Source organism: Scyliorhinus torazame, chromosome 16 (genome assembly GCF_047496885.1).
Source record: "Scyliorhinus torazame isolate Kashiwa2021f chromosome 16, sScyTor2.1, whole genome shotgun sequence".
NCBI lineage: Eukaryota > Metazoa > Chordata > Chondrichthyes > Carcharhiniformes > Scyliorhinidae > Scyliorhinus > Scyliorhinus torazame.
The window spans coordinates 189,078,782-189,095,459 of NC_092722.1; the positions used below are offsets into that span (position 1 = coordinate 189,078,782).

Consider the following 16,678-nt stretch of genomic DNA (forward strand, 5'->3'; position numbering starts at 1 on the left):
ACCTGGGTTCGATTCGGCCTTGGGTTACTGTCTGTGCGGAGTTTCCTTTGGGTACTCCGGTTTCCTCCCAAAGATGTGCAGGTTAGGTGGATTGGCCGCTTTAACTTGCCCCTTAGTGCCCAAAGATGTGTGGGCAAGGTTACGGGGTTAGGTCGGGGGAGTGGGATGCTCTTTCAGAGGTCGGTGCAGATTCAATGCGCTGAATGGCATCCTTCTGCACTGTTGGGATTCTACTCTATTGTCCCTTTTATCATCAGTCTTCCTTTGCTGAATTCTAAAATACTCCCAATCCTCAGCTTACTACTCTTTTTGGCAACCTTATAAGCCTCTTTCTTTGATCTAATACAATCTTTAGCTTCCTTTGTTAGCCACAGTTGACTCACAGTTTCCTGATCGTGTTTTTGTGCCTTAAAGAAATGTACATTTGCTGTAAACCATGTATTAATTCGTTAAATACTAGCCATTGCCTGTTAACTGTCATAGTTTTAATGTATTTTCCCAATCCATCACAGCCAACTTGCCCCTCACACCTTCATAGTTTCCTTTGTTTAGATTTAAGACTTTAGTTTCATTTTGAAGTATGTGGTTTTCAAACTTAATGGAAAATTCTATTACATTATGGTCAAACTTAATGGAAAATTCTATTACATTATGGTCACTCTTCCCTAAAGGTTCCTTTACAGCAAGATTATTAATTAGTCCTCTCTCATTGCATAACACTAGATCTAAAATGGCCTGTTCTCTGGTTAGCCCCTCAACATATTGCTCTAGAAAACCATCTTGCCAACAGACATTTATCCTCCATAGCAGTAATGCTTCTTAGATTTACCCAGTCTATATGTACATTGAAGTCACCCATGACTACTGTATTATCCTTATGCACCTCTAATTTATACCATGCCCTACATTACCATTACTTTTTGGTGGTCCAATGTTTCCTGTCCCTTGCTGTTTTGTAGATCCGCCCAGAGTTTACATTTTTACCACCCGATACAAGATCCTCTCTCACTAATGTACTGATCGCATCCCTTAGTCTAGCTACCTTTCACACAGACACAAGAAACAGAAACAGGAATAGGCCACCAGGCCCCTCAAGCCGGCCCAGCCATTCAATACGATCATGGCTGATCTATGCCGGCCTCAGCTCCTTTTCTGTGTAATTTCCCTATAACCCTCTGTTCCTCGATCTATCGAATATTTATCCACCCCCACTTTAAATACTTCTAACAATCCAACTTCCACCCCCCTCCAGGGCAGAGAATTCCAGAGATTCACCCCCCTCCGTGAGAAGAAATTTCTACGCACCTCAGTTTAAAATGACCTGCCCTTTATCCTGTTGGTTTTTTTAAAATTAATTTACAGGATGTGGGCATCGCTGATTAGGCTAGCACTTATTGCCCATCGCTAGTTGTCTTTCAGGAGGTGGTGGTGAGGAGTGGCACAGTGGTTGGCACTACTGCCTCGTGACGCTGAGGACCCGGGTTCGATCCCTGCCCCGGATCACTGTCCATGTGGAGTTTGTACATTCTCCCAGTGTCTGCATGGGTCTCCCCCCCACAGCCCAAAGATGTGCAGCGTAGGTGAATTGGCCATGCTGAAATTGTCCCTTAATTGGAATTTTTTTATTTTTTTTTTAAAACAAGGTGGGTGAATTGCCTTCTTGAACTGCTGCAAACTCGGAGGTGTAGGTACACCCACAGTGCAGTTACGAAGGGAGTTCCAGGATTTTGACCCAGTGACAGTGAAGAAACAGCAATATATTTCCATGACAAGGTGGTGAGTGACTTGGACGGGGAACCTCCAGGTGGTGGGGTCCCCAGGTAGCTACCCCCCCACCCCCACCGTTTAGATTACAACCTTCTAGTTATTACACCAACATTCCCACAGCCTTTCTGGATTGTTTTTTGTAACCAACTGCTATATTTTGTGTTGCATAGAGCCTTAAATCTCTTTGAACATCCGCTATTTCAAGTTTTTCACCACGTATGAAATGCTCAGATGTGTCCTTTTTTTAAATCCAAATGGATGACTTCATATGTGCCTCCATTGGAATTCATCTGCCACACTGTTTTTGCCCACTCAATTAGTGTCCTTTTACAATGTTATGCTCCCGCCTATACTATTTACTGAGCCACCAATCTGTGTGACAGCCGTTAAACAGAGCTGTGTGAAGTCATTGATAAATCGAGTCAATGGTTGAGGCTCGAGCACAGACCTCTATGGGATATCACTGGACTATTCCTTCCAATTCGAGAAACCCACAATGATTTATTTTACACTCCCTGCCCACCATGCTGGAGACGACAATGATGGGGCCAGCCACACACCGGCGAGCGACAAGATGCTACACAGGTGTATTAGCAAACAAAACTTTGAATGGCTTAGGAGATATTAGAGCAGGTGACCAAAAGCTTGGTCAAACAGGTGGGTTTTAAAGAAGAAAGGTTGAGGGATGGAATTCCAGGTCTTGAGGCCTAGGCAGTTGAAGGCACAGCCACCAGTGATTAAAATTAGTGATATGCAGCAGGCCAGAGCTGGAGAAGCAGACGTCTTGGAGGAGGTGACAGAGATAGGGAGGAGAAAGCTGTTTGGGAGCTTGCTGTGTGGACATTGGTTGCTGCATTTCCTACATTACAGTGACTACACTTCAAAAAGAGTTACATTGGCTGGGGAACACTTTGGGACACCCTGAAGTCATGAAAGATGCCATATAAATTCAGTTTCTCTTTTTTTTTTTCTGTTCCACCAACAGAAAGCTTCCGGACGCCATGCGACGAGTGATTTGCCATCTCTATTTTAATCATTATATTAGCCTGGGGTAGGAAATTCACAGCAAATTTAATTTCCTTGAATCAGATCTTCACCACCACCATCTTCTAACACAAGCAAACATTCACTTACAGGACAGATAGCGAATGATCCTCCCAGTACAGGACTCTATATGCAGCCTCGCAACTGCTGCACGTCTTATTCAGCATCTCATCCAGGTGAATTAAACTACAGAGAGAAAAAGCCCACACAAAATGGAAGCATTAGCATTAACAAAACAATGATCAAGCATCTTAATCCAATTATCCCCTGTCATGATGTCACCATGGTATGGGGAGAGGCTCGAAAGCCACTTTCCAAATATTTTACAGTTAGCAAGTGTGATCATTTTGTTTTTGTTTTTAATTTAGAGTACCCAATTCATTTTTTCCAATTAAGGGGCAATTTAGCGCGGCCACTCCACCTAACCTGTACATCTTTGGGTTGTGGGGGTGAGACCCACACAGACACGGGGAGAATGTGCAAACTCCACAGGGCCTGTGACCCAGGGGCAAGGGTGATCATGAAGTTGTCATTAACATTAAAATCAGGGGAAATACAGCACTCAGCATAACTGATCAATTGGTGAGCTAAGTGTAATCTGAGCAGTAGCTCTCCACAGGAGAGTTGAAATTTTCAGGCGAGGGCAGCTTACCTTGATACAAAATGTATCTGTGCAAAAGATATATTCTGTAGAATATGTACAGCACGTGGCCATTCGGCCCAACTAGATAATACCCCACATGAGCCTATCCTCATCCTGCTTCATAGACTCAATCTGCATATCCTATTCCTTTCTTCTAGCCTTGGCTTATTTGGTAGCATTCTGGTGTCTGTGACATGAGATTGCCGGTTCAAATCCCACTCCAGAGCTCAAGGACAAAACAAAAATCAATACTGACAGTCCAGTGGGGAGGGTTGCACTGTGGGCTGTTAAACTGAGGCCCCATCCACCCTCTCAAGTGGATGTAAAACATTTCATGGAACTGTTTCAAAGATGAGCAGGAGAGCTATCCCCTGGTACTCTGGTCATTAATGATCCACAGAACCATAGAATCCCTACAATGCAGAGGTTGGCAATTCAGCCCATCGAGTCTGCACCGACCCGCTAAAAGAGCACCCTACCTAGGTCAACTCCCCCGTAAACCCATCTAACCTTTGAGCACTAAGGGACAATTTTACCATGGCCAATCCGCTTAACCAGCACATCTTTGGACTGTGGGAGGAAACCGGAGCACCCGGAGGAAATCCATGGAGACATGAGGAAAGTGTGCAAACTCCACACAACCCGGGTCCCTGGCGCTGTGAGGCAGCAGTGCTAATCACTGTGCCACCCTCAATAAATAGAACAGATTAAAACTGATCATCACATTGCGGATTGTAGAAGCTCACTGTGCACAAAACAGCTGCCTCATACCTACATTACAACAGTGACTAGAGTTCAGAAGTACTTCATTAGCTTGAAAGAATTTTGAAATGTCCTATAAAAGGCGCTATATTAACACAGGTCTTTTTCCCCTCAAAAGATACTCACCTCAACAGTGCCTTGAGGAAGCAAGCTCCACATTCTAAATGATCACATGATCTAAATTACCCTCTGGGTAAAGAAGAATCTCCTGAATTTCTTATCCGGATTTCATAAATGACTTGCTTTTTAGGTTATAGCTGGAATACTGGCTCAACTACAAGGTCCCCCAATTAAACAGTCTGTAACGAGAATGAAAATGCTTTGCTAGAAAGACAAGGGCAAGTTCCTGTCTTGATATGGGGATGTCATGCAACAGATTCCAGTATTTAAATAATGATCAGACGGTCCTCAAAACTGTCAAGTAAATTTATGTATGGAATTGGCTGTGACATGCACACAAATCTAAAAAGTAAATTCTTCAGTTACAGATTCCACCCAGCCTAACTCGAGTTACAGAATCGTGGCCAATGTTGGAACACAGATACGAGGACAAAGCACAGCGCTGTCCTATGATCTTGCCGACTTTGTCAATGCTTGCAGATTGATTCATCTGGAGGAACTGGAACTCCACAATTTGTTAACTTCATCTCTCATCAAGAAGCCCTGGTTGACATAGGCACGCCTTGATCAAAAGCTGCATGATTTCAGGATGTGTCACTCTGCTCCAGGTCACACATTCTGTGTACTATAGTACTCACAGGGAATCAGTTTCACCTAAGCTACCAGAGACAATTAATAAAGATCAGATGGTGAGACTGGACAGCGCACACCAATGTTCTTACAAAAGTCTGACATGATGTACCAAGCTAATGATATTCCAATCATGAAGGCACAGTTTTGATGATCAAGACACATAAAAAGTGAAACTCAGTATTTGTTGTTGTTTTAGGAAGGGGTCCCTCGCAATCAATTAGGAACCTAGGAAAAGGTTCCTCAAACGCTGGAGTGGGTATTAAGGTTTGATTACCGCTTGAGGCTTTCCTATCACCTGACATATGACAAAATTCAACGACATCCTTACATAGTGCAGGCCAATAAAAAATGTTTTGTAATTTTGCTTGAGTTTTCCTTACTCTGAAATGATCCCCTACTGGGACCGTGTGCGCTACCTGCAAACCCTCCTTTCTATAACCCACCGGTAATACAACGTGATGAACCTCTGCCCAATTCTCATCTGCCTGAAGACCTTCACTTCCTCATTACTATATTATTTCTAATGTAACAACACTCCAGTATACATTCAGATTCTACTTGTGCAGCATAGTAGCACACGTGGCTAGCACTGTGGCTTCATAGCGCCAGGGTCCCAGGTTCGATTCCCGGCTGGGTCACTGTCTGTGCGGATTTGCACGTTCGCCCCCTGTCTGCGTGGGTTTCCTCCAGGTGCTCCGGTTTTCTCCCACAGTCCAAAGACATGCAGGTTACAACGTTAGGTGGATTGGCCATACTAAATTGCCCTTCGTGTCCAAAAAGGTTAGATGGGGTTATTGGGTTATGGGGATAGGGTGCAAGTGAGGATTTAAGTGGGTCGGTGCAGACTCGATGGGCCGAATGGCCCCCTTCTGGACTGTATGTTCTACTTCTGTGTATGTTTTATGATAGAACTGCTTCATCAACAATCAAAGATTGTTTCTGATAATTGAACCTTAGTCTCCCTAACTTTATTTCTTGATTCTCCTCCTCCTGTCTCAATCTGTGCCTGAACCTAAACTGTACCTTGAAAAAGGTTAATTTCTCTACTACCACCACTTCACGGCATGGCGGCACAGTGGTTAGCACTGCTGCCTCACAGTGTCAGGGACTCTGGTTCGATTCCCACCTGGGGTAATGGCCTGTGTGGAGTTTGCACTTTCTCCCAGTATCTGCATGGGTTTCCTCCGGGTGCTCCGGTTTCCTCCCACCGTCCAAAGATGTGCAGGTTAGGTTGATTGGACATGCTAAATTGCCCACTAGGGCGAGGTTACAGGGTGGGAAAAATGGCCCGGGTAGGATGGTCTTTTAAAGGGTTGGTACAGACTCGATGGGCCGAATGGTCTCTTTCTGTACTGTAGGGATCCTATGATTCACAGGCCATCAAATGAGGGAGAGATCCGACCTGTAGCTCCCCAGCTTCTTGAGCTGGGAATTTAAAGTAACTAGTTGGCTGCCAGCCAAGTGCATCAAGATGAGTCATCATTGGTCCAAACCAAGCAACACATCTCACCGGGGTGGGGGGGGTGCTGATGTCAGACCAACTAGCACATCTGCCGGGGGTGTCCCGCTAATTTTAAAATTAAAAGTTCAGTCCATCTGAAAGGCATAAATCCTGGCAACTGTCCAGGCACAAAAATTATAACAGCAACAAATAACAGAAAATAAAGGGAATACACAAAGGTAAACAGGTGAATCCTTACACAGGTGAATCCTTACACAATAGGCATATATAGTGCCATGGATTTAGTAAATGTCCCAAGTCAGCCTTTACTGCAAGAGTTCAAAGAAGAATTGTTTCTGCTTTCGTGTTGACTATACATAAATCTGCAGCTTCCATGACGGAGCAACAGAAAGGCAGAATTAATAGGAGCAGGGACAAAGGTGGAAGAAGAGAAGGGTGAAACAGGCAGACAAAGCAAACACTCTGTTGCTCACGTGGTTTTAAAACAAACGAACAAACAAGAGCAACCTTTCCTCCCCCGTGACAGCTTTTAACAATTTGACAGCATGACATTGTGTTGAAAGGAAATGGTTGGGAGGAGTTCAGAACAAAAGATCATTAAACACCCATTTCCTCGTCTAGCTGAAACCAGGATGCAACATGACCAGTTTACATCTGACAGCAACGATTGTACACGAGTGGTGCTCCACATACAAGTCCCTGTATCGCCTGCTCCTCTTAATTTATCTGATTTAATTGATTTTGGCATTGTATTCCTACTTAACGATGTTAATTAAATTGCTTAATTTTAATTACTGGATAATGAAAATTCTCATTTAATTTTTTACACGCACATTTTGCATAAAAAGGGCGTACATTCAAAAACTGCTGTTCATAAGGCACAGAAATCCTCTAAAAACAAATATCTTGTTCTTTTGGCCTTTTTAGGTGTTAAGGCAAATACTCAGAAGCCTCTCAAGCCACTCAGAGGTTACATTCAATATTCATTAATTTGCATATACTTCTTTGGATACTTGCCGCCCTTTGCCTACTCCAACAACACTTAAAGCTTGACACCATCCCGGACAAAGCAGTCCCACTTGATCCACAAACATGCACTCCCTTCACCACCGACAAACAGTGAAGCTGTTCTACAAGCCATCTACAAGATGTACTACAGGAACTCAATGTACTACAATGCTCCTTCAACAGCACCTTCCAATCCAAGGACCTCTACCATCTAGAAGGACCAGGTCAGGAGACACATGGGAACACCACCACCCTGAAGGTCCCCTCCAAACCACCCACTATGCTGATTTGGCAATACATTGCTGTTCCTTCCCTGTCACTGGGTCAAAATCCTGGCACTTTATCCCCAAGAGCATTGTGGGTGTACCTACACCTCAGGGACAGCAGCAGCTCAACACCGCCTTCTCAAAGGCAATTAGGGATGGGCAATAAATGCTGGCCTAGCCAGCGAAGCCCACATCCCAAGAGTGAATTTTCAAAACTATCGGAACTGCAGTATTACTATTTATCTACCAAAGACCAGCAGCCTCGGGAATAACCCTTTTCAAAACCACATAAAGCAACAGAACAATGCAACCTCAAAAAGCCTGTAGCTTTTGACCAATGGTACATAGTTTAAATGCATCTGTCATAATGAGGGGAAAGAGACTCAATGGACTCACAACTCAAGGTGTGGGTTCAAGCCCCATTTGCAAAAACCGGAGCACAAAATTCGGGCCGATCACACTCCCTGGACCATACAGGAGTGCTGTGCTGTCAGAGGTGCCGACAAACTGCCCCCTCAGGTGGATGTGAAAGATGTAAAAAGGATGCAAAAGGCACTATTTCAATGAGCAAAGGAGCCCTCCACATTTCCCTGACCATGTTCACCCTACAACCAGCCCCCGTTTCCCTGGCCATGTTCACCCTACAACCAGCCCCCGTTTCCCTGGCCATGTTCACCCTACAACCAGCCCCCGTTTCCCTGACTAATGTTTACCCTGTAACCAGCATCGCCAAAACAGATGATCAAATCATTGTCTTATCGCTGTGGGACCTTGCTGTGTGTGAATTAGCTGGTATCTCTTTTTAAAATTCTTTCCTGGGGTTTAGCATGTCACTGGCAAGGCCAACATTTATTGGTTTGTTAGGCCATTTCAGAGAGACGTTATGTTGAGAATCAGCCTTATTGTTGTGGATCTGCTATCACATGTAGGCACAGACCAGGCAAGGATAGCAGACCTTTTACCCTAAAGCACATTAACCGACCAGGTGGGCCAGATTGCCTGGACTACCACAGTGACTACATTTCCAAAGTACACTACTGGCTATAAATTGCTTTGGGCCATCCGAAGGTACAATATAAATGCCATCAACATACTATCACCAAACTGAGATAAACTCACAAAGTTTTGATTTCTACCAGAGCTTCCTGTCTGGTGATTTTGACCTTCTGAAGATCCTCCCTCCGGACACTGTGGCTTTTCCGTCTTGTGAGGGCCTGCTCAGTAAGCTGCTCTTGGCAGCAAACCTGTAAATACCCAAGTACAGCAGGGGTGGAGATAAATACCGCAAACAGGATGAACCAGCCAGCTGTAGAAGAGAAAATAAGACCATGAATGACCATTAACAATGGCAAAGAAAAAACTGTGTGGGACTTTGCACTCAATTTGAGGGATGCTCCCGTAACAGTCTCCCCGAACAGGCGCCGGAATGTGGCGACTAGGGGCTTTTCACAGTAACTTCATTGAAGTCTACTTGTGACAATAAGCGATTTTCATTCATTTTCATTCATGTTTACTGGTAAGATGAGGAACATTTCCGGGCAGTCTGTGTCAGCACCAATTACTGCCAGATGGGTTAGATACGGAGCTAAGCTCCCTCTTGTGCTCCAAGTAAGCACTCCCGGATCAGGTAGAACACTGGTTACTTGCAAGTGGCCCCAATAAATTAGTGGAATTTCTACCATCCTTCTCCTAATCTCATGCATGAACCTTGGAGAAAAATTAGAAGCAGCCATTTTGGAGATTGTTCTGGAGCAGTGATGGGCAACCTAGGCTAGTGAATGGACGGCATGAGTGGCCTTCCTTCATCTCAGTGGACCGCATATTGAAATGGGGCATTTTCACTAACTATGACCTTTGAATAAGATTGAATACATACAATACATGCCGAATATTTCATATTGAGTTACAGAAAATGCTTAATCATTCATATATTAATAGAATTGTTATCAACATCAGGTGGTAAAAACAAAATAAATATTGGCACTTGATTGGATGCAAAAAGGGTGCAGAGCTCTCATAGGCAATGTTATGTGCAATCAGCACACAACTCACTTCACGTGCCCTTGCTTCTGTTACACCGGTAGGAAAAGAGCTACGTGGATGGAAACCAGTGGAATGTGGAAACAATCAACAAAATGCCTTGTGGGCCGCACTCAGAACCCTGATGGGCCGCATGCGGCCCCCGAAGCCGCATGTTGCCCACCACTGCTCTGGAGTCTAGGATTTTGATCGATCTTCTGTCAAAGCAACAGCGGTAGATGCCAATGTATCTTTCCATTGGAATAGAGTCCTGTAGTGAATCACTGTGATACTTTCAATCAACTAGAACAGACTGGGGTCTTAACCAACACCGGTGTACTAAAGAACATCACAACAACATTAAAAAAAAAATAGGAGCAGAATAGGCCATTGGGTCCCTCGAGTCTGCTCTGCCATTAAATATGATCACGGATGATCTGATCGCAGTTTCAACTCCACTTTCCTCTTGACTGCTTTGGAGATTGAAAGTCTGCCTCACTCGCCCGTACATATTCTCAAATGACCCGTCCCTCTTGCTCTCTGAGGTGGAGAATTCCAAAGATTAACGACCCTCTCCAAGAGAAGTCATTCCTCATCTCCATCTTAAATGGGACACCCCTTCAGCATGATGGGCCAAATGGCCTCCTTGTCTGCTATAGGATTCTATAATGGCACAATTTGAATTCAATACAAATCTGGAATTAAAAGTCTAATGATGACCATGGAACCATTGTCATAAGGACCCATATAAGGACCCGGGCAGCACGGTAGCATTGTGGATAGCACAATTGCTTCACAGCTCCAGGGACCCAGGTTCGATTCCGGCTTGGGTCACTGTCTGTGCGGAGTCTGCACATCCTCCCAGTGTGTGCGTGGGTTTCCTCCGGGTGCTCCGGTTTCCTCTCACAGTCCAAAGATGCGCAGGTTAGGTGGATTGGTCATGATAAATTGCCCTTAGTGTCCAAAATTGCCCTTAGTGTTGGGTGGGGTTACTGGGTTATGGAGATATGGTGGAGGTGTTGACCTTGGGTAGGGTGCTCTTTCCAAGAGCCGGTGCAGACTCGATGGGCCGAATAGCCTCCTTCTGCACTGTAAATTCTATGATAATCTATGATAATCTAGTTCACTAATGCATTATAGGGAGGAAAATCTGCCACCTTTACTTGGTCTGGCCTGCAAGTGACTCCAGATCCACAGCAATGTGGTTGACTCTTAAAATGGCCTTTACAGCCAGGGCAATTAAAAATGGGCAATTAACGGCAGCCCAGCCAGCGATGCCCACGTCCCAAGAATGAACAATTTTTAAAAAAAACTTTGATATTAACAATTCCAATCTTACCTTCGGTAAGCATCAGGAATAACACATTGATCGTGACACAACATAACATGGAGCATTTGGGCGCCTTCCACCTGAAAAATAGTAAGCTTGATTAACAATTCTGGCAGCACCTAACTAAAAATCCTTTTGCCCAAATTAGTAAGGGTCTTAGTAATAAGTGGACATGTAAACTGCAGCTACATGCCCAAGAATAGGAGATGTAATTTAATTGAAGCAAAGTTGGAAACATATAACAAATCAAATCACAGAAACAAAACAGCACAGGCAGAAGTTAGTTAACCCCCTCGGGCCAGTGACAGCCCGGTAAATTAGTTATACGATTGGTCCCACTCCCCCGCTCTTTCACTATAACTCTGCTGATTTCTCCTTTTTGAGCTTTTATCCAAATTCTTTTTGAAACTTATTACTGAATCTGCTTCCACCTTCTTTTCAAGCGGTGCATTTTATATCATAACTCACTGTATAAAATAAAAATCCACATCTCCCCTCTCGTGTTCCTTCACCAATTATGTTAAGTCCTCTGGTTCTCAGCCCTTTTGCCACTGAAAACAGGTTTTCCCTATTTACACTCAATCAAATTTCATAATTTTGAACACCTCTATTAACACTTCCCTAACCTTCTCTGCTCCCAAGGAGATGTGGGATCATTATCTTGTGACTCCACATTAGAAACTGCAATGAGGGGGATATCTGACTAGATGATAGGAGAAAGTTTAACGGTAGATATGCCACTCTAAATTAAAAAGCCTTTGTTCATCAAATAAACTCTCAAAATGGAAAAACAGTACTACCCAGTGCCTTGTTCTGGACATGGCATCTTAATTGTCTCCTGATTTTTCTATACAGTATAGGCTTTCAAAATTTAAATGTCATAAAATATTATAAATGTAAAATTATTATAAAGTGAGAGAAACACCAGGAGATTTATATCTATTACATCTGAACATTAAAATTGGCATCTTGCTACTCCTAAAAAAAATGTATTTACAAAGAAGAAGAAAATTACAGCACAGGAACAGGCCCTTCGGCCCACCCAGCCTGCACCAGATCCTTTATCTAAACCTGTCTTCTATTTTCCAAGGATCTACTTCCCTCTGTTCCCCGCCCGTTCATATATCAGTCTAGATGCATCTTAAATGATGCTATCGTGTCCACCTCTACCACCTCCGCTGGCAAAGCGTTCCAGGCACCCACCACTCTGTGTGTAAAATATTTTCCATGCACATCTCCCTTAAACTTTCCCCCTCTCACCTTGAAATCGTAACCCCTTGTAATTAACACCCCCACTCTTGGAAAAAGTTTGTTGCTATCCACCCTGTCCATACCTCTCAATTTTGTAGACCTCAAACAGGTGCCCCCTCAACCTCCGTCTTTCCAATGAAGACAATCCTAATCTACTCAACCTTTCTTCATAGCTCGCACCCTCAGTACCTGGCAGCATCCTGGTGAACCTCCTCTGCACCCTCTCTAAAGCATACACATCCTTCTGGTAGTGTGGCGACCAGAACTGCACGCAGTATTCCAAATGTGGCCGAACCAAAGTCCTATACGACTGTAATATGACCTGCCGACTCTTGTACTCAATACCCCATCCGATGAAGGCATGCTTGCTGTATGCCTTCTTGACCACTCTATCGACCTGCGTTGCCACCTTCAGGGTACAATGGACCTGAACTCCCAGATCTCTCTGTACATCAATTTTCCCCAGATCTCTTCCATTGACCGTCTAGTCTGCTCTTGAATTAGATCTTCCAAAATGCACCACCTCGCATTTGCCTGGATTGAACTCCATCTGCCATTTTTCTGCCCAGCTCTCCAATCTATTTATATTTTGCTGTATTCTCTGACGTCCTCCTCGTTATCTGCAACTCCACCAATCTTAGTATCATGTGCAAACTTGCTAATCAGACCACCTATACCGTCGTTCAGATCATTTATGTATATCACAAACAACAGTGGTCCGAGCACGGATCCCTGTGGAACACCACTAGTCACCTTTCTCCATTTGAGACACTCCCTTCCACCACTACTCTCTGCCTCCTGTTGCCCAGCCAGTTCTTTATCCATCTAGCTAGTACACCCTGAACCCCATACGACTTCACTTTTTCCATCAACCTGCCATGGGAAACTTTATCAATCCGCGATTGGATTTGTTTTATTGTCACGTGTACCGAGGTACAGTGAAAAGTATTGTTCTGTTACAATCCAGACTTATCGTTCCATACATGAAAAAAAACGTAGGACATCCATAAGTACACCATGTAAACACATAGACACAGGCAATGAGTGAGCATACGGAGTGTAGTACTACTCAGTAGAGAAGATATGTGAAGAGATCAGTTCAGTCCATAAGAGGGTCATTCAGGAGTCTGGTAACAGAATGGAAGTAGCTGGTTTTGAACCTGTTAGTGCATGTTCTCAACCTGCCATGGGAAACTTTATCAAACGCCTTACTGAAGTCCATGTATATGACATCTACAGCCCTGCCCTCATCAATTAACTTTGTCTCTTCCTCAAATAATTCTATTAGGTTTGTAAGACATGACCTTCCCTGCACAAAACCATGCTGCCTATCACTGATAAGTCTATTTTCTTCCAAATGTGAATAGATCCTATCCCTCAGTATCTTCTCCAACAGTTTGCCTACCACTGACGTCAAGCTCACAGGTCTATAATTCCCTGGATTATCCCTGCTACCCTTCTTAAACAAAGGGACAACATTAGCAATTCTCCAGTCCTCCGGGACCTCAGCCATGCTCAAGAATGCTGCAAAGATATCTGTTAAGGCCCCAGCTATTTTGTCCCTCGCTTCCCTCAGTAACCTGGATAGATCCCATCTGAACCTGGGGACTGGTCCACCTTAATGCCTCTTAGAATACCCAAAACTTCCCCCTTCCTTATGCCGACTTGACCTAGAGTATTTAAACATCCATCCCTAGCCTCAACATCCGTCATGTCCCTCTCCTTGGTGAATACTGATGCAAAGTACTCATTAAGAATCTCACCCATTTCCTCTGACTCCATGCATAAATTCCCTCTTTTGTCTTTGAGTGGGACAATCCTTTCTCTAGTTACCCTCTTGCTCCTTATATACGAATAAAAGGCTTTGGGATTTTCCTTAACCCTGTTAGCCAAAGATATTTCATGACCCCTTTTAGCCCATTTATTGCGCGTTTGAGATTTGTCCTACTTTCCCGATATTCTTCCAAAGCTTCATCAGATTTAAGTCGCCTAGATCTTATGTATGCTTCCTTTTTCATTTTAGCTAGTCTCACAATTCCACCCGTCATCCATGGTTTCCTAATCTTGCCATTTCTATCCCTCATTTTCACAGGGACATGTCTGTCCTGCACTCTAATCAACCTTTCCTTCAAAGGCTCCCACATTTCAAATGTGGATTTACCCTTAAACAGCTGCTCCCAATCCACATTCCCTAGCTCCTGCCGAATTTTGTTATACTTGGCCTTTCCCCAATTTAACACTCTTCCTTTAGGACCACTCTCGTCTTTGCCCATTAGTATTCTAAAACTTACGGAATTTTGTTTGCTATTCCCAAAGTAATCACCGACTGAAACTTCAACCACCTGGCCGGGATCATTCCCCAATACCAGGTCCAGTATGGCCCCTTCCCGAGTTGGACTATTTACATACAGCTCTAAAAAACTCTCCTGGATGCTCCTTAGAAATTCTGCTCCATCTATGCCTCCAACACTACACGAGTCCCATTCAATTTTGGGGAAGTTAAAATCTCCCATCACGACCGCCCTATTGCTCCTACATTTTTCTACAATCTGTCTACATAGTTGTACCTCTACTTCACGCTCGCTTTTGGGAGGCCTGTAGTAAAGTCCCAACAATGTTACTGCACCCTTCCTATTTCTTAGCTCTACCCATATTGCCTCAGTGCTCGAATCCTCCATCGTGCCCTCCTTAATCACAGCTGTGATATCATCTCTGACCAGTAATCCAACCCCTCCACCCCTTTTACCTCACTCTCTATCCCTCCTGAAGCATCTATACCCTGGGATATTTAGTTGCTTTACTGTGCCAGATTCGATTCCCCGCTGGGTCACTGTCTGTGCGGAGTCTGCACGTTCTCCCCGTGTCTGCGTGGGTTTCCTCCGGGTGCTCCAGTTTCCTCCCACAGTCCAAAGACATGCAGATCAGGTGGATTGGCCATGATAAATTGCCCTTAGTGACCAAAAAAGGTTAGATGGGGTTATTGGGTTACGGGGATAGGGTGGAAGTGAGGGCTTAAGTGGGTCAGTGCAGACTCGATGGGCCAAATGGCCTCCTTCTGCACTGTATGTTCTATGTTCTACGTAATACCTCTGAAATATACTTTACTCACACAACCATTTAATAGAAATTCACATTAATCCAGGAGGAAAGTAACACTGAATACAATAGGCTCATTATCCTGTCTATCAATCCAATAATCCTAAACATGCTGGGTCAGTTTATACCAGTAAAGGTGCATTCACGCCATAACTGCAGCACCAGCAGCAAGTGGCAAAGGGTAGATGAAGAGATTCCGAATTGTGCAGCAAGTTATTATGATTTGGAATACGCTGCCTGAAAGGTTGGTGGAAGAATATTCAAGAGCAAGTTCCAAAAGGGGACTGAATGTATAACCAAAAAGGAAACAATCTGCAAGGTTCTGGGGAAAGAATGATGCAGGAGACTAATTGCACAGCTCTTTCAAAGAGCCAGCACAGGCAGAATGGGTTGAATGGCCTCCTTCTGTGCCGTGAAATTCTGTAATTATTATAAATGTAGTCTAAATCTGAAGTCCGGTCCAACCTCAACCCACAAAGCGGAGCTGGATTCTCTGGTCCTCTTTTCAAGTTAGCTTGGACTATGACACCGGTCTTACATCCTCTAAGTTCAACATCAACGCTTCAAAGATCTAAAACGAAATGAAATTGAGGCAGTCTGAAACTAATTCAAGCGAAGTGGAAAGCTATTAAACAAATTGACGATAATTCTGAAATAACCAACTCTCAACGGAAGGCCGGCATTGGACCATTCCTTTGAAACTGAGGGCCAAGCTGTAAAATGAGGAAATTCTGCAGCAAGCTTCACCTTGTGAATGATGTTTTGAGTAACTATCAACAAATGGGAGGTAGAGAAGCAATTGAAGCAAGTCAATCTACGTAAAGCATGTGGCCGAGATCCGGTCAGCAGAAACATGTTTGAGGAATGTGCTCATCAGTTGGCAGTTCCCGTCTCTCCGGTCTTTCGGAAATTGTTTGACATGAACATTGTTCTTTCTGTTGGAAATCAGTCATCATTACCCCAATTGCTGATAAGTCACGACCTGTTGAGGTTGAATGATGGCCGAACAGTTAAGTGTCAACCACGTTACTGTGGGTCTGGAGTCACACGTCGGTCAGATCAAGCAAGGATGGCAGCTTTCCTTCCCTAAAAGGTTATTATTTCAAGCATATTATGTCAAAGCATTTTTGGGCAACTGACTGATCAAAATGAAAGCAAATTCTTGCGAATGCTGGAATCTGAAACAAAAACAGAAAATGCTGAATAGCAGGTCTGACAGCATCTGTGGCGAGAGAAGGGAGCTATGTTTCAAGTCATCGAGACTCTTGATCCATCTG

General features: G+C 44.0%; 1 protein-coding gene across 5 annotated transcripts in view; it reads right to left on the minus strand.

The window, feature by feature from the left end:
• Positions 1 to 16,678, minus strand: part of zfyve27 (zinc finger, FYVE domain containing 27) — a 180,948-nt gene that overhangs the window by 154,043 nt on the left and 10,227 nt on the right. For all 5 annotated transcript variants that reach the window (XM_072479641.1, XM_072479638.1, XM_072479637.1 and 2 more), the window contains exons 2-4: positions 11,064 to 11,134; positions 8,825 to 9,011; positions 2,902 to 2,997 (exon numbers count right to left, since the gene is read on the minus strand). In XM_072479641.1, coding sequence (XP_072335742.1) covers positions 2,902 to 2,997; positions 8,825 to 9,011; positions 11,064 to 11,134 — 354 coding nt within the window. The remainder of the gene's footprint in view (positions 1 to 2,901; positions 2,998 to 8,824; positions 9,012 to 11,063; positions 11,135 to 16,678) is intronic.